The sequence below is a fragment of the Drosophila santomea genome, chromosome X (assembly GCF_016746245.2).
Source record: "Drosophila santomea strain STO CAGO 1482 chromosome X, Prin_Dsan_1.1, whole genome shotgun sequence".
In the NCBI taxonomy this organism is placed as follows: Eukaryota; Metazoa; Arthropoda; class Insecta; order Diptera; family Drosophilidae; genus Drosophila; species Drosophila santomea.
The window spans coordinates 700030-725090 of record NC_053021.2 but is presented as its reverse complement, the minus strand read 5'-3'; the positions used below and the strand labels follow the sequence as shown (position 1 = coordinate 725090).

The 25061-nt window shown below is 47.3% G+C and overlaps 3 protein-coding genes across 12 annotated transcripts in view; 1 reads left to right on the top strand and 2 right to left on the bottom strand.

Moving 5' to 3' along the window:
- LOC120457202 (uncharacterized protein CG43867) overlaps window positions 1–25061 on the top strand; it is a 103611-nt gene that overhangs the window by 27009 nt on the left and 51541 nt on the right. For 7 of the 10 annotated variants that reach the window (XM_039644558.2, XM_039644557.2, XM_039644565.2 and 4 more), the window contains exons 2-3: window positions 938–1799; window positions 1855–1947. In XM_039644558.2, the coding sequence (XP_039500492.1) occupies window positions 951–1799; window positions 1855–1947 (942 nt within the window). In that variant the 5' untranslated portion in view covers window positions 938–950. Of the gene's footprint in view, window positions 1–937; window positions 1800–1854; window positions 1948–9760; window positions 9904–12470; window positions 13383–25061 lie in introns of those variants that run through there. The other 3 variants (XM_039644560.2, XM_039644566.2, XM_039644567.2) reach the window with 3 other exon arrangements.
- LOC120457211 lies at window positions 52–833 on the bottom strand. Its single transcript, XM_039644578.2, has 2 exons — window positions 687–833; window positions 52–610 (listed from the first exon to the last, which is right to left on the bottom strand). Exon 2 carries the CDS (start codon window positions 605–607, stop codon window positions 155–157), a length of 453 nt encoding a protein of 150 aa, XP_039500512.1. The 5' UTR covers window positions 608–610; window positions 687–833; the 3' UTR covers window positions 52–154.
- LOC120457209 (trypsin alpha-3) lies at window positions 19409–20475 on the bottom strand. Its single transcript, XM_039644576.1, has one exon. The coding sequence runs from the start codon at window positions 20467–20469 to the stop codon at window positions 19699–19701; it is 771 nt and encodes a 256-aa protein (XP_039500510.1). The 5' UTR covers window positions 20470–20475; the 3' UTR covers window positions 19409–19698.

The window sequence follows — 25061 nt, the reverse complement described above, 5'->3', positions numbered from 1 at the left end:
TTTTGTTGCAATCAAAAGGGGAGCGAATTAAATAGGAGTACATGTTGATAATTTCGAAACTGAATCAATTTTTATTTATTGTATTATCGATCGAAGAATCTAAAGGTTTGCCAAGTGGGCGGGAGGATTTTGTATTGGCGAGCAGGGGAACCCATCACGAGCTCCACCCGAAGAGCCGCTGGAAGATGCCGCGCCTGTGCTCGGAGGCGGCGGGTGCCGCCGATGCGGTCCGCGAGGTGGCCAGATTTTCGGCGGCATTGCAGGGCTCCGACGGACCGCTGCTGGTCGGGGTCACCACCGCCGGCGTGGAGGAGCGGCGATCGGGTACGGGTCGCGCCAGGGGGGCAGCTGGGATGGAGGCGGCGACGGCTGCGGCCAGGGCCAGAGTGTCCTCCGAAGGATGCGAGTTCAGCGGCGTGGCAGTGGCTGCTTCCACCGTGGCTGCACTTGCTGCCACAGGTGCAGGTGTAAGCTGGGATTGCTGCGTGGCGTCCATCTGCGGCTGCTGCGACTGCGTCTGCTGCTGCTGCGAGTTCTGCTGCGACTGGCGGTTGTGGTGGCCTTTGCCCTTGGACTTGGTGCCACCGCTCGATTTGGGATTCGCCATAGTCTAGTGGATGGATAGTGGGCTTAGATGTCGAAATTGAACTTACAGAAAACGAAAATGGGAAAAGTGGAAAACTAACGTAAAGTTCCAAAGGTTTGTGTGGGAAGGTGTCTCTGGCACAACTGAACGAATGGCTCTAGCTCGGGATGTGACATTCCGACTCCAGGCACACTTGGTCCCAGGAAACTTGCCAACACACTCGGCTTGGGATGGAGATTAGTAGGGTGGGCTTCATTTCGATCGGTTGGCAATACAACACCAGTTATGTTTGTGATGATTTCCTGGCTGGATTTTTCATTCTAACATCTTGTTTACCATCTGCACTTTCAGCCACACCGCGTCAATGTCTGACGAAGTGCCTTTGGGTCGCCTATCGCAAATCTTCGATACGCTAACCAATCTTCAGCAGCACCAGCACTTGCGTTCCCAGGAGCAGCTGCATCAGCATCAGCATCCGCAGCAGCATCCACATCCGCACTCGCAGCTCCAGACGGAGCCGCAGCTGTTGTCTGCGGAGATCCGGAGGAGATCCGCCTCCTCGTCGCCATCGCCTTCGGCCAGTGCCTCCGCCTCGACTTCAGGGCGGGCCACGCCTTCGCTGGGCGTGGCCAGCCCCCTAAACTCATTGCAATACTACAGCCACGCCCACAACTATTTGCTGCGGCCGCAGGAAGTCGCCGCCAGCGGCTACCTGCACACCTTTCCCTCGCACTTCTACCACCACCACCAAGTGCACCACCTGCAGCAGCACAGCCAGCCGCCCTCGCTGCCGACCCAAATAGGGGGCGTGGCACGTGGATCACAATCGCTGCAGGGATCTCCGCTTTTGGCCAAGAGAGCTACCTCCTTCAGTGGCCAAATACCACTGGCCCAGGGACGTTTCACCTCCGGCGGCACTGCAGCAGCAACTGGAGCCACTGGACTCACTGCATCCACACCAAATAGTCCAAGGCTGCTGCCACGACGTGGCACACGCCCACCGCCCATCCCGGCCAAGCCGAATCAGGTGAAGGCGGAGCAGCAGCCGAGGGATGCGTTGCCCAGGAACGCGACTACCACGTCGGTTCAGTCCACCGTGAATCCCGTGCTGGCAGCTCTCGATGCGCCGGATGCCCCGTGGCCGCACTTCTCCACGCTCACCGAGCATCTGGACGTCCACCAGGTGAACAACTATGGCCAGGCTCTGCCGCAGGTGAGTTTGAATAACCAATCTCGAAGCACTCTGTTGTGAACCAACCCTTCAACAGATCAATTGGCAGGAGCGGTGTCTGGAGCTGCAACTGGAGCTGCACAGGTCCAAGAATCAGGCGGGTCGTATACGCGATATGCTGCGGGAAAAGGTGAGTCCACAGAAAGGGGGTACTAATGCCGGGGTTGTCCTAATGCCGGGTTGTCGGGTTGTCGGGGGCCAGACAGCCCCCAAAGTGGGTCGCTGGGGATGTCTAATGATTAGCCCAAATGAGTTAATAAGTAAAGAGCAACACAGACACAGAATGAGACACACGCGAACATTAATTACGAAGGGACTGGGGAGGTGACACTCTCACATCTTGTGCTTAATTATGATTTATGAGAGAGCCACGGCTAAAACATTTTTACGACGTCCTCGCAATTACCATCCGCACACACACATACTCACACACGCATCCGAGCTTTCATCGAGTGGCCAGAACATTTTCCACTTTCCACCCGCTTTCCTAGAGATAGTGCAGCTGTTTTCCCGGCACATGTTAATGCGGAAAACGAGAGGGAAACCCAACCAGCTCGTGGTCCTTGCTCATTATTAGCCTAATTAAGTCATTAGGCATTTGGCCAAGAGCCGCCTGGCCGTCTGTCAGTCTGGCCGTCCGATGCGAAAACTACGAGTATATGAATTATGTATTAGTCAAATGTGAACTAACTCGCAGTTGGGGGTGTTGTACTGCTTTCATCTCATTTCCCGACACAACCTTTTGCTTGAATGATTTGTGCTGCATGAATAATGCAGGAAAAGCTATTCCCGTGACCCGCGCATCTTGCGGTTGGCACTATAGGGTTAAATCAGGGTTAAATAACATACTCAATTTAAGTTTCATCAATTGCTCAACAGCGATCAATAAAATTCCGATTCGAAACACACACAATTCGAGCATGGGGCTATGCACCATTTGGGAGTCAAAAAGCACACTCGATTGTTGTTATTGAAATAATTCTGTGCGGCTCTTCAATAATTAATTGCCGGACTCCGAGCATTTTGAAACGGCGGTGGAAGGTCAACAAAAAATGTACCAAATATGGCAAAGTATGGCAAAAAGTATGCAATGAATATTTCATTGCTGTTTTATGCATTTGCCATTTGCCGTTTGCCATTTCCCATTTGCCATTTGCCATTTGAAATTTTGCCTTTGTCGCCGGAGCTTCAGTTCCTTTTCAGTTGCTCCTCCCTTTTTGGTTGACTTTTCAACTTTTTGCCAGCTGCAATTCAAGTGCATCATAAATTTTAAATAAGTTGCACTAAACTTGCAATGGTCTGGACACAACTCTCCTGCTTTTCGACTCCTTTCTCGTTCTCGACTTCCGCGCATCAAAAATGCCAAGGCAAGCGCCTCTAAATATGAAATGATAAGTTATGCTCTTTCGTTTCATTCTGTTTCCCAATTGAAGGTTGACCTTTTTGGCTCCAAATAGCGCAGATATTTCTATGAAATCTGTTGGATATTCGTATTTCGAGCTTGCGCTGATAATAAAGATGATTCAACCAAGAAATATGCAGGTTAATGGTAAGCAGTGAGTCTCCGACTCCTGATAGCACTCATTTGGAAAGGGTCATTAAAACGTTTGCTGTGCGAGCTTGTAAAATGCAAATTTTTAGCCAAGCAAAGATGTAGTTTTGGCTTCAAAGTCGGCTCCTTCCAAAGGAGCCAGGATGCCAGTATGCCAGGATGCCAGGATGCGGAAAAGAAAAGCCCGAAACAAGGACGAGCGCAATCAGAAGAGACGTTAAGCTCAAACCACAAAATTTCAGCTGGACAGGAGAATGGGAACGGGAAAGAGAGGAGCGGAGAGGGAAGGGGAAGTAGAAGGTCCTTCGACTTTGGCAACAATGTGCAGGACGTTGAAATTATGGCCAAGCATATTGCAACATTCTTGTTGGACAATAAAATTCAAGTTTATTACCAAGCCATCGGAGAACAACAAGCGGCCGAAGTAAACAAATGGCTCCAAGTGAAAGGCCAATAAGGGTCTGGGCCAACCGGCACTGTTGCCAAATTTCAGCTTAACAAATATTGGCAAATAAACTTTGCACGACGCCCGAAGGGGGAGGGGGGAGGGTGGCCGAGATGGAAAGCGCTCCTTGCCAATTTTGGGCCATGGAAAGTGGCATATATGTAGAGACGTGGATACACGTTGATTTCAGACCTCTTCAACAATTTGAAGTTGCAAAAAATATAATAATAATATATTTTTCGAACATTTTCACTACGACCCAAAAGGCCAAGAAGCGAAAACTTGATTTGGAAGCGGTTCAAGATCCTTTCTACTTACTCCGTCGCGTCGCTTTAAGTGGCTATATCCCAGTGGCTTTCTCTGCTCACTTGGCTATGCATTTTTGTTTGACAATTTCCGGGGATCCCCGAGGAAGGGGTTTGCTCTGGGAAACTGCTGGGAAAACGGCCATGGCGGCCATAAATCTGCGTGACCCGCTGGCCATGATTGCACATTGGATGGCCGTCAAACGGCAAACACCAACGCCAGCGCCAAAAGTGGCCACATTAGAGTGCCGCCATCTGCCATAAGCTGCCACTGTTTGCCCGACATGCCACGCCCCCTACTCCCCCTAGCCCCCTTCCCCCGCTGTATTTGTTTCGGCGTGTTTGCGAAGCGCGTTAACGCGTTGAAAGCGGCGCTTAGAGGCAAATGACCGGCCGCCTTGTCATCCATTTCAATTTCGGTTGCCAAATGCAAAATCGCAAAAAGTGGACAGATCGAACTCGGTTATACCCTTGGTTAGGTTTATTGTATAAATATGCGCCCATAAACCATTGATTTGAGATCATACAGTATCGTAGATTTCTCGTGACATTTAGACTACACTACCTGTGGCATCAACTTGTTGGGGGCAAACTGCACGGTAAAGTCAAGGAACCTGCTCTTTTTCAAAGCTCCTGCAAATGAGAAACGCTGACAAGAGTTGGCGCCCATTGTCGATTCATGTGGCACGCACCTCCCACCACGCAGACACAAGCGCCGATGCAAATGGACGGCAACTGTCAGGATGGTGGCACTTCCTGGGAACAATGAAGCATCCGGCAGATATTCCAGTCTCGGTTTCAGTTGCATCGGTCCCTATGTACATACACAGCAACAAAAAGTCGACACACTTTGCACAACGAAAATGTTTATCGGCATTTAAGTGCTTCCGTCGTTATCGCCGTGTGATTATCCTTACATGAGTAGATAGAATACATGAAATAGTTGTGTCGAGACTAAAAGTACGAATAGGTTTTCCCCGTGTACGAATTGGACACATTCAACTATAGGAAAAACTGGAAAAACAGGGGGAAAAGCCAGAGATTGTCGTTCTTTGCATTCCATTTTCAAAGGCTTTGCAATTGTTTTGTGACCACGAAACGAATATCCACAAATAATGAATATAATGAATATCACGTAAAATCCAGTGCTTAGCGTTAATCGGTCAACTGAATTCGGCCAGAAATTGACGAACCATTCACACTCCACTTCTAATGGCAACTCTTTAAAGAGCGTGAGTAACTTACTTGGCTTTTTGAAGACGGCTTCTTTAATACAATGCATAGAACTTGTTTTTGAACGTGCGTTTGTGGTGGTTTTGGAATTTAGTGAATTCTTTTAATTATAGAACTTTTTGAGTCGGTGACAGCGGACACCCCCCTGTTATCCCTTTTATCCATCCCATCCAAATGCTATGCCTTCGTGTTTAATTAAAATTTTTGACAACTTCGTGCCTCGGCATAAATTGGGCATCGATGCGATGCGATGCGATAGAGAACTGCCCAAAGGCTCAAAAAGTGGGGCCGAGTTGGTCCAACTATTTGAGCAATTAGAAGAGGAATCCCAACCCGTTTGGGCCACGTCAATTAGTGAAGAAAAAATGAGATGCCTTTGTGGTGGTAGTGGGAGTAGGAGGAGCTGACTTCAACCAGTTCACTTCAACCAGGCGCCGGACTGGAGATTCAAATTGTGTTTTAGTCATGTGCACATCGACCATCGACCATCGACCATCGACCATGGCCCGGCCCTCAAAACGAATGGCCACCATTCGCCTAATAAATGAGCCATTCCTCTCCAGAACGCCCACTTTCGTCCTGGCCACGCCCCCTGCTTGAATGGGGCGGGCCACAATGGACGAGGACGAAAACGAGGACCACGCACAAGAAATCGCTTTCTAAAAAGTTTCTCTGTTTGGGGCAATTTCTTTTCGCTTTTTTTTTTTTTTTTGGGAGGGGGGAGAAGGTTTGTGCTGTCGCGACAAACTCATTTTGTGTATGCAGCACACATGTTGGCTACGCTCGTTTATTCATTTGAATTATTCCCAAAAGCGCATTTAATTTTAATTATGCGTGACAATGCCTCATACGCTCTCATTGCCGCCAAGATTACACGATGCAGACGGCGAGGACCATAGTTGGGGTCCTTTTCACGTTGGGCCACGTTTCAGCGTTCCCGTGCTTAAATATGCAGAAAAATATGCTGCCAGATGAAGATGGGAACTGGGAACTGGGAACTGGAAACTGCACGATGGCGGACCTAAAATGTATACTTTAATTGTCGATGCCATTAGTTCTAAAATCTCTTAAACTCTCTTCAGTTCAGACTACAGTTTTGCACTTCGTTTGAAATCTAATCTCAGTCGTGTTTCGACAATTCTGATTCGTATTTTTAGTCGTTCTGGAGCTTTAATTTATTTTTCGCTTTAAAGACTTGCATAAATAAAAACAAAAGGCAAAAATGTGCCACCCTCGACAACAATGAAATCAGCAAGCAAAACAAGGCGAAACAAGGCGAAAGCTGAAACAATGCCAAAAAGAGGCCGGAAAGCTAAGGGAATAGGCAGTCGGCAGTCGGAATACGGCAATGAGGGCAGGCACAAAAAATCAAATAAATATTTCAGCTTGAAAACATTTTGCAGCATTTGCCAGCATTCTCCCCATTCTTTGGCCAGGTTTTTGATTTGTAAATATGAACAATAAATGTATGTACATATGTATTTAACCAGCTCTAAGTGCTGCGCAACTAAGGCGAGTTTCGCCCACTCAAGGACCAATTTGAATGTGGGCCATGCTCGGCGGGCAGATGGACGTGAGGATGTAGCGATGGATGGAAAATGGATAAGGGCGGAGAAATCATGAGAAGATTGGCAAGGGAGCGGGCCACTGGGATGGAGAATTCCTTGGTAATGGGCATCGAAATGCTGAAAGTTGAAGGTGGATAGTTAGTTGATTGTATAAGTAGAGCTATGGATTTTTGGCCTGGATTTTCCGGCGTAAATATTTCCATGGGAAAACCATTTATCCTTGCTCGCTTTGCTGTTGCACTTTCTTGGTCTGCACTGTGGTGGCTCTGCATTTTTGAAATACTTTTTATTCAGCTCTCATTCTCGTTCGTTGGCTAAAATACTCGTGCTGGGCTAAGCTCTGGCCATATATATATTTTGTCTTTTATCTGGGTCTTTTATTGTGCAACGCATAACGCATAACTCTGGCTTATGTACACACATACACGCGGTGGCACAACAAATGAAATGGAACCCTCAAAGTAATGCCAAATAATTATTTTAAGCGGATTGCAAGACGGTCAAAAGCGAGGGTATTGTTTACTCCAAAATTTATGACGAGTGGACAAGTGCGGGCTGGCAATGGGGCAATAGAGATGCCAAAACCAAAACCAGCACTCGAAGTGGTTCATCCATTGATCTCTCCATATTATTCAAACTACTTACAGATCCCCCAGCAAATGTTTCATACTTAAATGCCGATATTTGAAACTCTTTGTTTGTAATCTCTATTTTCCAAAGACCTCGATGTTTGCTCTTCGATATCTCCGATCCGATGCCCGTTCATCCGCATAAGAAGCCGTATCCAATGGATTCGGACCGAGTGGGATTTTTGTGGACAGCGCAATGGCGGGGTAAAAGGGCAATAAAATATATGTATGTGTGCATGGGATTAAAAGGGGTTTTAGCCAGTGGTTTCCTCCGCTTTTCCTGCTGCGCACCGTTGTTGGGCTTTTAACAACAACAGGAGTTTGTCCTTCCTCTCCCCCCACCCCCTTCCCCCGCAAACAGGCGACAAACATTCACTTAACAAGGCCAGCACGGCGGGTGGGGATTTTGGGGGTTCCAGGGTATACTGCCTGTGGGGCATGTTCAGCATGTGATGAAAGCCAAACAATCGCCGTCAGCTGAGGGGGAAATTTAAAAGTGTGGCGAGCTGTCGTTCCGCACTCACTCGGCGTATTAGTCTGCGATGTGTGCTGCTTTTTTGGGGGGCACCTTCGTGGCATTCCCGCCCCCATAATTCACCTTTTTCGAAATCCAAGACTGCTGGCTTCCACTTTCATTAAACATTGCCTCCAAACGAGAGCGTGGAGTGGGGAAAGCATCCATTACCTTCTCGCAACACTCACACATAAATATTTATTTGGCAAGTCGTCTGGGCGCAGCTTGAATCCTTGGCGTTTAGATTTCGGATGTCGTGTCCTCGCCGTGTTCGGTTTACACAAATCTATTGAGTTGGTGGGCCTGACATGTTAAGCGTTTGGGCTTAATTGCTCAACAAGTTGGCTTCCTGCTGAGTTGGAGCCACAAATGGCGTAAGGAGAAGATGCCCAAGCGCAGAGTATTTTTGCTTCAATTGGTTTGCTACCTGGCAGGATATTTCCCAAATTGACGGCAGCTAGGGAGCAGACTTAAAGCTAGCATTCTGCTTTTAAAGCTATCAAGTGATCTAGTGTGCGAAATGGCAAGTTCAGCGCAGTTCGAATGTTTCTGCTGATTCCAAGTCGATCCCAAATCCCACGATCCTGACAGGACTCCAGCCTTTCTGGCCTTTCCACTTGCCGCGGAAAAAGGTCAGCCGAAAATCAATAGCGACAACTAATGCCACCTCCCCCTCCCACAAACGCCGCCCGTGGTGAGGGGCTTTCTTTGGTTTGATGTTGACATGTTGTCGTCATCATCATCGCTCGCTGACGACGACGACGACGACGTTTAATTTAAAATTCAAATGCAAACATGTTTGGCAACGCGAACCGTGAACGAGGACCGTAGGCGCGCAGGGGGGAAAATGCGGAGGGTCGCGGAAGTGGAGCACAGTGGAGCGCAGCTCCCCCACGGCCGGAGTCATTAAAATTCGCAGGCGGCCAAAACATGTGGCCAACTTGGTTTCTTGGCCGCTTTAAGCGAACGAGAGTGCCGCCTCGTTTTTGCTCCATCTTCCTCCTTTTGTGTGTATGTGTGTGTGTGTGTGTTGTTTCTTTTTTTTTTTTTGGTTGGCTTTAATGTACACAATCAGAGCGGGAAAGTATGCTACAGAATGGCGGGCAGCTCCTGCCGAGGCGGAGGACTTCCTGAGCGGCGGGAGCAATCAGCAGGCCCGAAGCGCCGAGCCCACGAGTCCACGAACCCACCATGGCAGCAAGAGGGAAAGTCCTCGTGCCGGGAAATACTGGGAAATTCCGTGCTCTGCTGTTTTGGCGCTCGAACTGCAGTTGGTTTGTGGTCCACAGAAGGCACTACTTGCCATGAGGCATGCGAGTGGATGTGTGAAGGCTTCTGCTGGCCAAAAGTCCCAGCTACCAGATAAACTGCTGCTGATATATCCACTAGATCCACTGTTCTCTTGCTCGTCGTCGTTCGAAAAAGTCCCACCTGAAGGACCTTGGTCCTGCGAAGCGATTTTCCCACTCGGGAAATTGCCGAAAGTCACCACTGAACCTGAACTCCCCGCGCGGACACACACACATGCGCATTCCCCGCCAGCTGTTCGGCTGTTCGAGTGTGCGAGTGTGTGTGTGTGTGTGTGTGTGTGCGAGTGTGGCTGTGTAGGTCGGTAAATCACATCCATATATCCGTGGCATGGCACACGGCAATCAGTTTGTCTTTGGCTGCGTAACGCGTTGCGTGGTCCGTGCCGCAGGTCCTGCACTTCCGCTTCCGCTTTCCGGGTTCCGTCGTCCGTCGTTCGTCGTCCGTTGTGCGTTTTGCGTTGTGCGTGGAAAAGTTAAATCGGTTGCGCTACAATATATTTTTTTGCATTTTTTTCCAGTCAAATTAGCTGGTTAGTGAAGCAGCTATCGCCTGCAAAATTGTTGCATTCTCTCCAGTTTGGTTCATGCAAATCTAAAACGTTCACGGAAACAATAACAGAAAAACATCCAAATGGGCAAAGTACACATGGTTGGAACTTGAGGAATATGAGCGTGTCTTTTATTTCGGCCACATCTCGTGTTGTTTGCTTTGTTTGTGTTTATTTGGAGTTTTTATATATTCTGTGCCAGAACACTTCCCCTTTCGAGCCTCTGAAACTGGAACTCAGTGGGTTTTGTTGCTCGGCGCCAGGCCATTGGAATTTTTGCTAAAAATATGCTACGATCCGCTTTCAGTTGCTGCCATTTAGTGTTCGTTTTCGCTTGTGAAATCTGAGTGAAATGCTAATCCAATTGTAATCGAACCTAATCAGATTTTTCCACCGCCTTCACACGCTTTATGCAAATAATTTACGCTGTGAGCGTAGCTTTCAGGCACTTGAATTTTAAGTATAATTTCGTGCTTTTTATTATACTAGTTGTTTAAATTGGAAAATCAGATCAGATAGCTTCTGCCTCGTCCGAAAATGAAATGAAATTCGAACTTGAACCGAAATTGAATCAAAAGGCTGCCCTGCCAGTGTCCTTTTGCCCCTTTGCCCATTTGCCTTGGGCGTTTCGAGGACCTTTTCTGTTGCACAGGCTTTAAATTTCAAGCTCGTGTCATTATTATATGCCTAGGTGTTCTGCTGTTCTGGAGTTCTGGTGTTCTTGTGTGCGTGTGCGTGTGCCGGGGCAATTGCAAGCCTCCTGTCTGCCACCCACTTATACAAGCGCACGGACGAGGACTCGCCGCACACTCACACACTCTCGCACACACAGGGCATATGTATATTATCTCCAGTGAATTATGGCCTGGCCATATAGATTCCAAAACGGCTTGTCCTTGCAAGAACTGCCACACATGGCTGAAAGCATGAGCCGCCCACTGGACGCCTCCGGCTCCTCCGACTCCTTCGACTCCTTCTGCTCCCTAGCATTGTCCCCCTTTTCGACCAGTGTATGTATCATCATCATCATCATCGTGCACTTTGTGTGTGTGTGTGTGTGTGTGGCACACATTGTTAAATGGACGATACAAAACTTCAGACACCAGTAGTCCGGCAACAAGAGCCCACACACACACACACACACACGTACACTTGTGCACAGAGGACATGTCCTGGCCAGGACACCCTGAAAACCACCGCCCCCGCTCCCACTCCCTTCACCCCAAATCGCCCTTATATGGCGACTCTTTTGCTGCTGTTGCTGTTGCTTCTGATGCTGTTGCATCGCATTTCTCCGGCCAACTTCACTTTAAATCTGATCTCTGCTGCCAGATACACAAAGAGAAATTTCGAAACCATCAAACAGCACTTTTGGTGTCACTTTCATATAGCTGGATTACAGCTGCTTGGCCAACATACTTTTCTGGCCGTTTGGTGAGCTTTACCATAAATCATGACCAAGTCTGGCGCATAATCGAAATGGGTTTAGCCACTAATTAGCCAAGCTTCAGATGCCCCCTCTCCAACTTTCCTCTTAATTCGAACTTCACAATCTGTCTCTGCTCCATGTCCATCTCCATCTCCATCTCCATGCCCCCTTTCCCGATGGCGGAGAGCCCCATCCATTTCCATCTCCATCGCCCCCTTCTCTTCTCGGAAAATTTATCGATGGCCGGACAGCATTAGCCCCATCGATGGGGATGGGGTTGGGGGCGTTGGAAATTGAGTTATTTATGCTCTGGAATTGATTGCTGCTTGTTGTAAATTGCCAACGCGTCCAACGTCTGGCTCAAGTCAAGCGTGTGTGAAGTCCTTCTCCGCTTCCGCTTCTGCTTCCGCTTTTGCTGCCGGGTCCAGTTGCCCTGCCTGCCCCTGCCCTTGGTCCACCGATTTTGTTTTGCGAAAATTCTAAATGCCCCATCAGTTATTTATCAGCGCCAACATTTTTGAGTCGCACACAAGTGCTTGTGCAGATGAGCTGGTTTTAATAACAGTTTGGGTTCTGATATGCTTTGCGTTTTTGTTATCTTACTTGCATTTCAAAATGTTTTCGTTTAATTAGGGCTCGAAGGCAGGGCTCCCCTTTCATATCAAGCTCACTAGGGATCCAATTGCGAAATCGATTTAGCCGTACAAAGTACCAACCCTTCCTCTTTTTTATGTTCGTCCTGTTGTCTGGTGGCGGGAATCAGATTTAATTTATTTATACTTTTTATGGCGACGGACGCTGTGGAATTCGATTTCCGTTCGATTCGGATTTCGATTTAGTCCCATCAAATGGCAAATGGCAAGTGGCAAATGGCAAGTGGCAAATGACAACAATCTGTTTCTGCGGTTAACGTCCGCCCGCGCCTTAACCCTTTAACGGCCGCCACTGACCAGCTCTTAACCCCTGGGGGCCATTAATCATGTGGGACGCCTAAGAGCCAGAGAATGGCAGCCTGCAATTAAAAAACAAACAATTGCCAATGGCAATGGCAACATAAATTTGCATGCCAGACGCGACGTGAGAGAGAGTGCAACTGCAGCAATTCTTTTGCCACTTGCAGCAGGTTAAAGTGCGTTAAAGATCATCGAGTGTTTAATGTGTGGCACAAACTATGCAATGGACGGCCGCCTCGTGTGACCAGCATGACCAGCATGACCCGCATGACCCGCAAAAACCGCATAGCCCGCATAACCCGCCAGCGGTGAAAAGGAACTCGAACTCAATACTCGCAGAACAACGAACTCTGGCTGATAACTGCGAAGCGGACCCGATGGATGCCACTGGGTCCAACAAGCTTCCACTTTTGCCCAAGCAAAGAGAGGCAGATCGTCCCGCCTCGGGATCGGGCGTTGGAGCATCTTCACTGACTTTGTCCGGTGCCGTCACCGCCAGCATGGAGGTCACCGTTAGCACCACTACCACCACCACCATCATCGAGTCCTCCAGTTCGACGAGCAGCACCCTCGTGGAGAACTCCGCCAGTCCGGCAGGCGGCTCATGCTCGCCGGGCAGTGGATCCCTGTCGCCGGCCTACTTGCACCACCACCATCATCAGCATCATGGGTCGCCGCTGCACCACCTGCAGCTGCACCACCACACCGCTCCGCCTTCGCCCTTGGCAGCGGTGCGCAGTGCCCAAATGGGATCGTCGGTGGCCAATGGAGCGGGTCCGGCAGCTGCCTGCCTGGCAGTGTGCTGTTCCCCCGGCAGCTCACACCATCATCTGGGCCACGTGGGTCACTTGGCCACCGGCCACCCGCTGCCCCACCAGTTGCCCCACCCATCGCTCTACCCGCTCATGGCCGCCGCCCAGCTGGGCTATGCCGGCTCCAGCGGACCCAGCTCGCTGGTCAACTCGCCCGCGCTGGGCAGGCGAAAGCGGTACACCAGCAACTCCTCAAACTGCTCCAGTCAGTTCAACAACAACTACGCCGGCCTGGACGTGGACTCGCTGGACGACATGTTGAGAAAGGTGAGCTGAGGAGGTTCAATCTGCACTCTCCACCGAGATATTGCTATTAAGTCTAAGTCCATTGTGTTAAATCCTGAAGTCTGTTTATGGGATGGTATGAAAGGATTCATTTAAAGATTCAAGATACACCACTTCTGTGCCCACTTCTAGTTTTTCGCTCAATGGTTGATGGTTGTTTTAGTTTCTTTAAGAGTGCACAGGCATAGACATTAGGTAAATAGGCTCGGACTCGGACTCGGACCATGAACTCCTTCCACAGGCGGGAAATCAACGCTCCGCTTCTTTTGGGTGGAGAGAGTGTTTAGGCTCCGAGTTCCCCGTCGCTTAACTTTGTGGTTTTCTTGAAGTTTCATTGTTCCGGCCAGTTCTTCAAGGGTTTCCCGCCCCCTTTTCCAACTTCCTTACTCCCTTTTTTCCGGCTGTCTGTCTTCGTTTTCCTTGGCTTTCTGTTGGCCCTTGTCTGCTTCGGCTGTCCGTCTGTCGTCCGTCCGTCCGACTGTCCACTGTTCCTCCAGTTCGTTTGCTCGTTTGTTGGTCTGTCTGTCTGCTCCGCCTGTCGCAAAGCCATAAATCTTGAGCCTCGTCCGCAAACACAGCGTGCGGTCTTCCTTTTCGGATCCTGTATCCTGCGCCTGCCCCGAAATGTATGCAAAGCTTTTTGCTTTATGGGGCTTCCCCCATAAATAAAATAAATAATATGCGACAAGTTTGGCCGGCCGCATGCGAACAATTTAAATTGTAATGTGCCCCCAAAACCGAGAAAGAAAATGGCAATAGAAAATGCCAATGCAAATGCTCCATATGCATACATAGTTCCACACGGTTCCAAATGCTGTGTGTGTGTTTTGTAGAGGCGATAATGAACTCGACACACGTGCCAAAGGGGAAAAGCGGAAAAATGCAGTGCTCGATGCGGTTGCGGTTGCGGTTACCTCTATGCGCTCCCTCTCTCTCTCTCTCTCTCTCTCGCAGTCGCCGTCTCTGTCTCACCTGCTATTGTCGCATTGCCGTTTGAACAACTGTGGGGGAAAACTCCACTGCATCGCATTTGTGGCCGCCATAATGGTGGCGAATCGGGGAGCCAGCCCCTCGATTACTGGTTGCCTCAATTCGAGGCGAAGGCGAAGCGCGTGCATAATGGCAATTTGAGTAATGGTGCCAAATATGCGGACATTTCATTGTTTGCCTAACTAACCAGCGGCCCTTCAAATCCCTCGAAAATGTGGAACGGCAATGGACGCATAAAATGGGAGCATGGCTGCGACAATTTGAACAAGGTGTCAAGTAAGAATGATCAAATAATGCCGATTCCTAATGCAAGTAAATGCATTGCCAGTGGAAAACACAAAGTCAAAGTAATCCTTCAGTAGGCAGCAGCGGCACTTTAATCGAATGCATCCCAATCAGAACGGCAAACAAAGAACTCCTCTTGTGGTCGTCCGACCGACCAAACTTCTTCGGCTCAAAACTTTCAAGTGGAACCAGGCAAAAGATGGCTAAAGGTCCTTCGAGGGTACGGTCATGGCTGAAAAACAGGACGACGTCCTTTCAGCTGAGAGCCAAACCAATTTCCAGCACTCGAGCGATCGATTTGGCTTTCAAGTGGAGTGTCGTACAAAATCTTCATAAGTTAAAGTGCCCCCTTACAGTGGTTTTGGAACCTGAAATATTTGACCAGCTAATGCGAGTCCAGTGTGACCAATGCCGACATTTTTCTGCCTTGCTAAATATTTGAAAATAATGAAACACACTGCGGGTGTACCGGAAGTTGGCTTCGTGTGGGTTTTAATATGGCCTTCTCCTCCTCGACGAACAGCGTCGGAATAAGAGCGTTGTATGCCCAAAGTGCTCGTTTGCCAACGTGAAATGCCTGCGTGGCAACAAATAAGCTCGGCCCGCATGGCTTTCCTTTGAGAATTTCCCCCAATTTACCCCCATTTGCCCCTCCCTAGTGTGCGTGTGAAATAATGTTTTTATAAGTCACCTTTATGTAATGACAATGGGGAATCATTAAATGTCTATTTGAGCATTTTTTGCCATTTCTTGCTCTGTGGCAGTGTAATTATAAGATAGGGGCCAAGGCCAGAAAGTATGCCACGGGTGTTTTGATTGAAGGCACATGTAGCAATAATTGTATATGTATAATTTTTCTTTTTAACATTATAAAAAAAAAGCAAGCAGCCACAGAAGCCGCAGCCCAAAGTCAGAAAGTTAAGCGTCCCTCTCCATTTGCCCCCAGGTACTCACCCCTATCCTCAAGGTGGTTGTAGCTCCTGGAAAATAGCTAGCTCAGGCACTTCCTCCAGTAGGTCGAAGGCACTTTATTGATATCCTCTGCTGCCACATAAAATCATTGCACCACTCACATTTAGTATTTAAAAAAAAAAACATCGAAAAAGTGGTTTGCTTATGTAGGACTTTTGAGAAGCGCGGAGAAGGGCACCTATATTTTGGTATTATTTAGTATTAAGTATTTATTATTATTTAGTATTTAAATTATTATTTAGTATTTAGTACTTAATATTTAGTACTATTTAATATTTCCATTTAATGTTTTTATATTTTTGTTTTATTCAACGAAATTATTTAACTGGACTAGCGCACTATTACCCTTATTAAGCAACTTAATCTAATCTGAGTTACTTAACACGAATTTTTCTTGATATCTAAGTTATTTACAATGATAACATGGGGTAATTATATAAGAAAATGGAATAATAATAAATGGTAAACAATTGAATTGAATTAAAGAATTGAAAGGATTCATATGTAGAAGGTTTTATGATTAAAATAAAAATAAAGTTATTCATATATACATATATGTACATTTATATTTTGCCCAATCGTTTTTTTGTTTTTTTGCGAATATTAATATCAGTTTTTTGATCACAGCATTCGAAATAGTGGTCCAAATATGGAATGACATACCTCGATGAGTTCGTAATAAAATTTCCTATCAAACTGTGCTTTCAAAAAAAAATTATTTTTCTTTTAAATTTTTTGCTATTTTTGATGATGATTTTTGAATTGTTGCCGAAAATCGTGTTTCTGTGATTAAAAATATGAGTATTTTGATCAACACTCGAAATATTGGTCCGAATATGGAATGGCATACCTCGTTGAGCTCGTAATTAAATTTCCTATCGAAATGTGTTTTCAAAAAAAAAAAATATTATTTTCACTTTTCTTCCATTTTTTGATGATGATTTTTTGCCAATAACCGTTTTTCTGTTTTTTGCGACTAAAAATATGAGTATTTTGATCAGAACATTCGAAATATTGGTCCGAATATGGAATGTCATACCTTGTTGAGTTCGTAATAAAATTTCCTATCGAACTGTGTTTTCAGAAAAAAATTCTATTTTTTTCACATTTTTTGCAATTTTTGATGATGAATTTTGAATTTTTGCGAAAAAATGGTTTTTCTGTTTTTTGCGACTAAAAATATGAGTATTTTGATCAGAACATTCGAAATATTGGTCCGAATATGGAATGTCATACCTTGTTGAGTTCGTAATAAAATTTCCTATCGAACTGTGTTTTCAGAAAAAAATTCTATTTTTTTCACATTTTTTGCAATTTTTGATGATGAATTTTGAATTTTTGCGAAAAAATGGTTTTTCTGTTTTTTGCGACTAAAAATATGAGTATTTTGATCAGAACATTCGAAATATTGGTCCGAATATGGAATGGCATACCTCGATGAGTTCGTAATTAAATTTCCAATCGAACTGCGTTTTCAAAAAAAAATTCTATTCTTTTCGCATTTTTTGCAATTTTTGATGATGTTACCCCTTACAAAAAATCGTAAATTTGGCCAAAAATTATTTTAACAGAGCCGGTCAAAAAGTGATTTGGTTGGTTAGTAATGGTAATTAGGAGTACAAAAATGTAATTCTTTTATCTTTCTGACCATTTTTAGTCAATTTATGCCAAAAATACCAATTGTAAATATTGAAATTTTTGTTATTGCCGCAAATAAAGTGTCTACAAACACCCGAGTGCTGAGACACCCGGTGTTTAGCCGGTGGCTTGCTGCAGTTCTCTCACATGTAGGGCACATGTAGGAGGTGGTGTGGAAATCGGAGAGGAGAGTTGTCTAGAATTTATCTATTCATGCTGGTCCTGGCCCCCCACATTTGCTCTCTCGAGAGAGATATCCTTAAGTCCTTAGTTCACTTTTTAGCTCCAGCAACGAAAGTGAAAACAAAACTACAGAGAAAAGCGGCGTAAAATGGCCAAGACCAAGAACAGAGAACCAAAAAAAAAGGGTTGCCGCTCTCACCCCAAGAAAAGTGCGTGTCCATCAGGGGATTTCCCTTCAATTAGGATTAATACACAAGATACGAAAAGAACGAAAAGTACGAGCGGGATAGGGATAGGGAAGAGCCAGTCAAAAAAAGTAACTAGGGTAATGTGTTTCATATGTGTGGGTGTGTGGCTTTTTATGGTATGCTATGGTATGGTACGGTATGGTATGAGAAAGAGTGGACAATCCTTTTTATCCCCGTAGCCGGAATGTAGCACAATTGAGGCATTATTAGTGAAAAAGTTTTACATTTCGGACAGCTAGGGAAATGGGAAAATTCAGAATGGAATTCTTGGCCAGAGAAGTCAAACCTAAACCTTTTCGGCCCTTTCCCTTGATTATGACGAGGGGCTGACGCGATCCTAAATTCTCTGTCAGCTTGTGTTTCCTCGGGCTTAAATTGCTAAAAAGTACAATTTATCACAATTGCCAATTGGATGACTTCTCTCGTTCTCGGTCTCAGGCATTTTCCGTTTTCCCGACAATAACTTGACCGACTTTTGGACCTCCTACGCCAGTTTTCGCAAATTGCCTCACCTCCGTCGGTCGCCAGGATGACTCTTTCTGTTTATTTTTAGAGATTGGGTCACTGGAAGTGCTCTTTTTTGGACAGTTTTGTGGTCGAGAAGAGAATTTGTCGAAAACTTGTGTGCCTGTGTATGTGAATGTGAGTGAGGTCTGTTTGTTTAGTGGGAGTAAGTTGGTGGTTACCAGTTACTCTTGTAGCCTGGTTGCTACGTGCTGAGTGGCCATGAATAATCCATCGATGATGGACATAAACAATCGAAGGACATCTGCCAGGGCACCTTCATGTTTCTCAACTCGACTCTTCGCTTAAATTCCTCCAAAACTAAATACATCGCGGTCGCCTGGCTCCCCCTGAGATTGTGAATTTTAAATGGGTGTTTCCAAAAGCCGCGCCAGACGTAGTCTGTTATGCAACACCTGTCGCTAACCTGATAACCGATAGCAATGACTCGCACACTTTGTTGCGACACTTGCGAAATATGCAAATATGCAAATTTAATATGATTTTAATTTGGCCGAGAAGCTCAGAGCCATCCGCTCGCTTGATATCCTTGGAGAACCCAGGCGACATGACGTCAACATGTCGTCATCGTCATCGCCATCGCCATCGTCGTCGTCTGCGTCATTGTCATCGTCAAACTATTCAAAAAGAAACTGCTATTCCATCCGCAGCGATGGCTACCCCCATTTGGCGCCCCACGTTCTTTCTATGTGCGTTGCACACTTTTGTGCCAGGACTCGCAGGACTCGACTCAGGTTGTCCTTTTGTGCGACAGCATTTGCTCCCCCGCCTCCGTCGCCGCCGCCACGTTGTATATTCATGTTCACGTGTAGATTTTATTAAACATATGAATTCATTAAATGCTCCTGAGCAGGGCAGGCTTACAGAAAAAGCGAGGAAAAAACGGCGGGAGAATTGTATGGAAATCGTCCTTGTTCGCTTCACATGCATTTGGCTGGAGCGGCGGGTTAATGGGTTATGTGCCGTGATTTTCGAGCGACCAAAAGCAGCCAACTCGACTCCAATTCCTCAAGCCAAACAACTCGGACTGGGACCCTTTTGTTGGGTTTTTATGTAAAGCGCAAATTGATTTGCCTTCGGGAATGGAGCGAAGAATACGACAGTCGATTCGGTTTGGTCTGATGGCATCTATCAATGAGTGTGAGCTGCTTTATGAGGACTTCAATCTACTTTTTGCACAAACAATGGGTAATGTCAGGTGCCTTGAATGGCAGAATTATATTCAGATTCAGATGCGTGTTGTATATGTTTTACAAAATACTTCCAAAGGAAAATTGATTGCGCTCTTGTTGCTTTTGCCTTTCTTTTACTCGGTTATAATTGAATTTTTCCTCTGTTCTCTTGCAGGTGAGTCTTTTAACCACAAATACACTTTGTTCAGCTGCAACTGGGCATGCTTTACGTGATCTCTTTGGCGTAATTGTAAGTACAAGTATAGGAATAAGTATAATATTAGTTCACCCGACTCGGCCCCGTGGCTTCTTGAGCAGTTCCCTGTCCAAAGTTAGTACGGCCTGGGCAATGAAGCCGCGATGGTAGTGCACATCCGTGAAGAGGGCGGGATACCGCCTATCGCCGCACTTCCGAAAGGCGATTGCCAGGCCGCAGACCTCTCCTCCGCTGACCAGGGGATCCCCGGAGTCCCCATAGCACAGGCCCTCTCCCTTCGTGGTCGCGACACAGGTGACGCCGCCTGGCAGCTGGGGAAACCAGTGGCCGCAGTTTTTATCGGGCTCCACTTGAACTCTGATGGCTTTGAGGGGCTGGTTGATGTGCATCAAGCTCCAGCCTGCAACCTCCTGCGGCTGTGCGCTCGTTTTGTGGCTCAGGGGCTTCGAACAGAGGCCGATGTACTTGATCTTGCGGGAGTGCAAAATGGCCGCCTTGACCTTCAGCACGGCAATGTCGTTTCGCAGGGTCAGGGGCGAAAACTTTGGGTGGCGCAGGAGTCCTGCCACCGGTCTGTCCCGGTACTCCCAGGCTATCCATTCGTAGCCCGCGCGCACCGACAGCTCCTCCGGCTTGGTGTTCTTCCTGAAACAGTGGGCCACCGTTAGCACGTACCGGGCACTGAACAGCGATCCGGCGGACAGGAACTTGGGGCCGTAGATCTGCATCACATAGCCGTAGCTCTGCTGCTGCACCGGGGCTCCCTGATGAAGGGCATCACCCCACCTGACCGCGATGGCAAGGAGCACAAGCTGCAGCGACTCCACTGCGGCTGCCATCGTGCATGTACTGGCCCAGAAGCTGAGCGGATGCGATCGGATACGGCGGTGGAAGCCGTGGCGATTTGCATTCGATGCGGTTACACAAGGTTCACTGTGGGAGGTGATTCAACAATCTAGCCAATGCTATGCAAAAAAAGGGGGGGAAGTTGTGACAGGGACGTGCTCTGGTGGAACTGCCATTATATTAGTACTCGGTGGCAAGGGTCCTTCAACGATAGAACGTAATCCTGTCTTGGCTCTTGAACCACAGATCCTGTTGGGCATGGGAAACACAAGTTTATATCGCAGAAGCAACCTTGACAACCTGGCATGCCATGCTCCAATCACGACGGCCTGTCACTCCTCTCCAGCTTCCCGCCACCAGCCTTCTCCACCAGCCTCCTCCTCCATTCAGTCTTCAATCGCAATCGCAATCCCAATCCCAATGCCACACCACTGCCAATGCCAATGCCCATGCCCTCTGTTATTGTTGTTCGCACACAATTAACACTCGAAATGTTTAACGGGCTTACAGTGCAGGGCTCAAGTGGCAGGCAGACGACGTCTGTTTGATTGTGGTGGTGGTGGTGGTGGTGGTGGTGGTGGTGCTGTTTCGGGTGCCTTGGGTGGTGTGGGTGGTTGCAAGTTGGTCATGCGTGGCCACATTCCCACATCCTCCCACGCGCGGCGAACAAGCAACAACATGCCACTTAATTTCATTTCTTTTCATTTGAGCCCCACTGAAGGCGCACAGTGGGGCAAAGTGTCTACAATCGTGCCTCCTCGGCATTCCTTTGCCATCCTGCATCCTGCATTTCGACACTGCTAGATGTGTGGCAGTAATTTCCACGACCTGCAAGCGTTTTCTTAGCCAACTTGTGGCATGTAAGGTTTGGTTTTAGACTAAAGCAGTCCTAGAAATCAATGTGCATTTCATCACTTTAAGCACTTGCTTCACTGTGCTTTCCCCACCTTCGTTGTTTTTGTTTGCCGCCATGTGTTCTCCCTTTCTCCCGCCGACTCATTTTTTTCGCTTGTCATAAAGCGGCGTGAATGTAATCAAGGCGGCTATTATTCTTAGATTTAAAGCGCAAATGAAAACGCCCCAGTCGAGAGCTCGCTTGCCTTTCTCTGCTCGGCTTTTCTCCGCCTTTCTCCGCCTTTCTCCGCCATTCTCCGCCTCTTTCTCCGCAGCCCTTTGCTCCTTGCGTTCAATACAAACAATGGACCACGTATGTGGCATATGCGTGTCTTCCTCTGTGGGGGCAGCAGGAATAAAAAAGCGAACGCGCTGTGGCATACAAAAGCCTCATTGTTCGACTCGCCGCCGAAATGCTGCCGAAAAGCGGGCGTTGGTGGAGGTGGAGGTGGAGGTGGTGGAGAATGGGGCTGGAACATATAAGTGTCGTGCTTAAATATGCAAGTCTATTGTGTGAAGACACCACCTCCCCTTGCTCCTTCTTTGGGGGGTCGCACACATTTTTAAGTAACTTTCAGGCCCACATCCTACACGCCACACGCCACACCCTGCCACCGTTCATATGCGCATCACAATTCGTTATTCATTCGAGTGAGTGCCCTGATTTGTCATGCAAATTCAATTAGCAGGCCGCCGCTCACAAAGGGAAACCGCAGGCCCGAAAATTATGCAACAGTTAATCAGAAAAAGTGCAGTGCAGTGGCAGGGCTGCACCATCGCTGCTTCCTTCAGCGCCTCGCTCCCTGCTACACCGAACGAAACCGGTACTCGATTGTGCGCCACAAAGCCACTGTTCCGAATTTGCGCACAATACGGAGTTCACTTTCTGAGATTTCATTGTTTCCTGAGAAACTGAAAATGAAACTGAAACACATATTTCCACCACATTTCGACTACGTTTTTCCCTCTGTGTACGCGTACAGTTCACCTGACCTCCTGTCGCGCGCCGCGCTACCGAACTTTTTTAATCGATAATGGTCGCGCCACTTGAAAATGACGACGACGACGACGATGAGGACGATGAGGACGCCAGGCAGTCTGCGAGTCCTGTGCGGTCCTTCGTAGAGTCCTCCTCTTCTTGCCACTTCCGGCCGGCGTTCCATTCCATTCCATTTCGGTTCGCTTCCTTGCCACATTTGCTTGGCTTCGGTTTGGCTTTTGGCCTGTGTGGGTGGATGGGCGGTTGGGTGGATGGGTGTGTGGGCGGTGGTCAGTTGGTGGCAAGCGAGACGGAATGGGGCTGCCGAAGGCAAACAATTGCATGCTAATTCGCATGGGCCGTGAATGGTCGGCTGCTTCTCGTGCCGTAGTCACTGCGAAAAGCAGGAGCACGGTTCTTGAAACTGGCGTAATTCCGCTTCTTGGCCTTCGAGACCAGTTTCTGAAATCTCAGCTTTCAAGCTGGAGTATGGACAACAGGAGTCGCAGTTTATATTTAGCATAACTATATGCAGATGCCAATGCTGCACGGCAACTCCATAGGTTTGCGGCAGTGCCTGCGCCTCCGTGCCGCAAAAGCCACTCGAAACATGTTGCATCGCCCGCACTCCGGGTTGCGCGTCTCCCTCTCCCCGTCCCCCCTGCTCCATCCAGCTGTTGTTTCGACCACGCACCATTCCCCCCCCCCCCCCCCCCCCCCCCCCCCTGCGCTCCCAGTTGCTATGTGGGCAAACAGAATTATTGAGGCGCGTCGTCCAAAATGTGGCGTCAATGCCGAACTGCACTGGGGTTCTGAGTCTGGCATTTCCGGCTTTTTGCTCAATACAGTCCATACTACTCGCATTTAAAAGGGTATACTATATACTGAAAGGAATGCAACAGAGAGGAAGGAGATGTTTCAGAATCACTTGGCATCTGGCCAACGGATTGTAAGAAATCTAGCGCAGCTCCTTTAGCTGAGTAGGGGGTATCTAGTAGTCGAGACACTCGACGACAGCATGCTCCTGTGTTCAGCTCTGTTTGCTCATGAAAATAATATTAATATGAAAATAATTTTAATATGAAAAATAATATTAAAATAAAAGACACGAAATTTCGTGCGTGGTATGCGGGGTGCGGTGTATACGGAGTGCGGGGTGCGATTAAATACATGTTTTTTGGCAAATCGATAGAAATTTAAAAGACTAATACAAAAATGAAAAAATATCAAAACATTTTTCAAAAGTGTGGGCGTGACAGTTATGGGCGGTTTGTGGGCGTTAGAGTGGGCGTGGCAGCATGATTCGACAAACTTGCGCTGCGTCTATGTCCCTGGAGTCTGTATGCTTAATCTCAACTTTCTAGCTTTTGTAGTTCCTGAGATCTCGACGTTCATACGGACAGACAGACGGACAGACGGACGGACAGACGGACAGACGGACAGACGGACAGACGGACGGACAGACGGACATGGCCAAATCGACTCGGCTATTGATCCTGATCAAGAATATATATACTTTATATGGTCGGAAACGCTTCCTTCTGCCTGTTACATACTTTTCAACGAATCTAGTATACCCTTTTACTCTACGAGTAACGGGTATAATAATATTAAAATAAAAGACACGAAATTTCGTGCGTGGTATGCGGGGTGCGGGGTGCGGTGTATACGGAGTGCGGGGTGCGATTAAATACATGTTTTTTGGCAAATCGATAGAAATTTAGAAGACTAATACAAAAATGAAAAAATATCAAAACATTTTTCAAAAGTGTGGGCGTGACAGTTATGGGCGGTTTGTGGGCGTTAGAGTGGGCGTGGCAACACGAATCGACAAACTTGCGCTGCGTCTATGTCTCTGGGGTCTGTATGCTTAATCTGAACCTTCTAGCTTTTGTAGTTCCTGAGATCTCGACGTTCATACGGAGATCGACTCGGCTATTGATCCTGATCAAGAATATATATATGTACTTTATATGGTCGGAAACGCTTCCTTCTGCCTGTTACATACTTTTCAACGAATCTAGTATACCCTTTTACTCTACGAGTAACGGGTATAATAATCGATAGTTTTCAAATGAATTCGCTTATTTTCATTTTCATTGCAAGTGAGCGGAAGCTTGCTCCTACATCCGTCTATATACCAGCTTTCTAGACTTGTTAGAATCTGGATTTTGGCACTCCTTTGATGGCCATTCGATCGCTATGCGTTGCCTTCGGCGAATTTAGCAGAATGAGCAACTACCAATTTGCCATCCTGCCACTGCAGACCGAATTTTTCCTCTTGCCTTTTGCCTTTTGCCTTTTGCCGCTTTTTCATCGCTTTCATCGCTGTGAGCCAACTTTTGACTGCTCAAGCAGCAAATCATATTGCTCAACAGCCTCAACGCAGCGGGGGAAACTTTGTCAACAATGTTGAATAATTAAAATGCTCCCTCGGCAGCAAGTCTGTGCAAAGAACGAGAACCAGAACCAGAACCAGAGCCTGGGGCCTCAGCTCCTGTTTATGCACACGAAGAAAAACTCACCTAAACTGCTGAGGCTCTCAAATTTTGTATTGTTTTGGATCGGTTTAATGCATTCTGTGGTGCAGCATTTGCTACTAAGCCACTAAGCGTGCTAAACGTGGTTTAATTTTATAACTTTCCCTAAGCCCCAAACTCCATGTCTATTCCTTCTGAACTTTCGAGTCTTCTAGTTTCACCCAGTGCACAT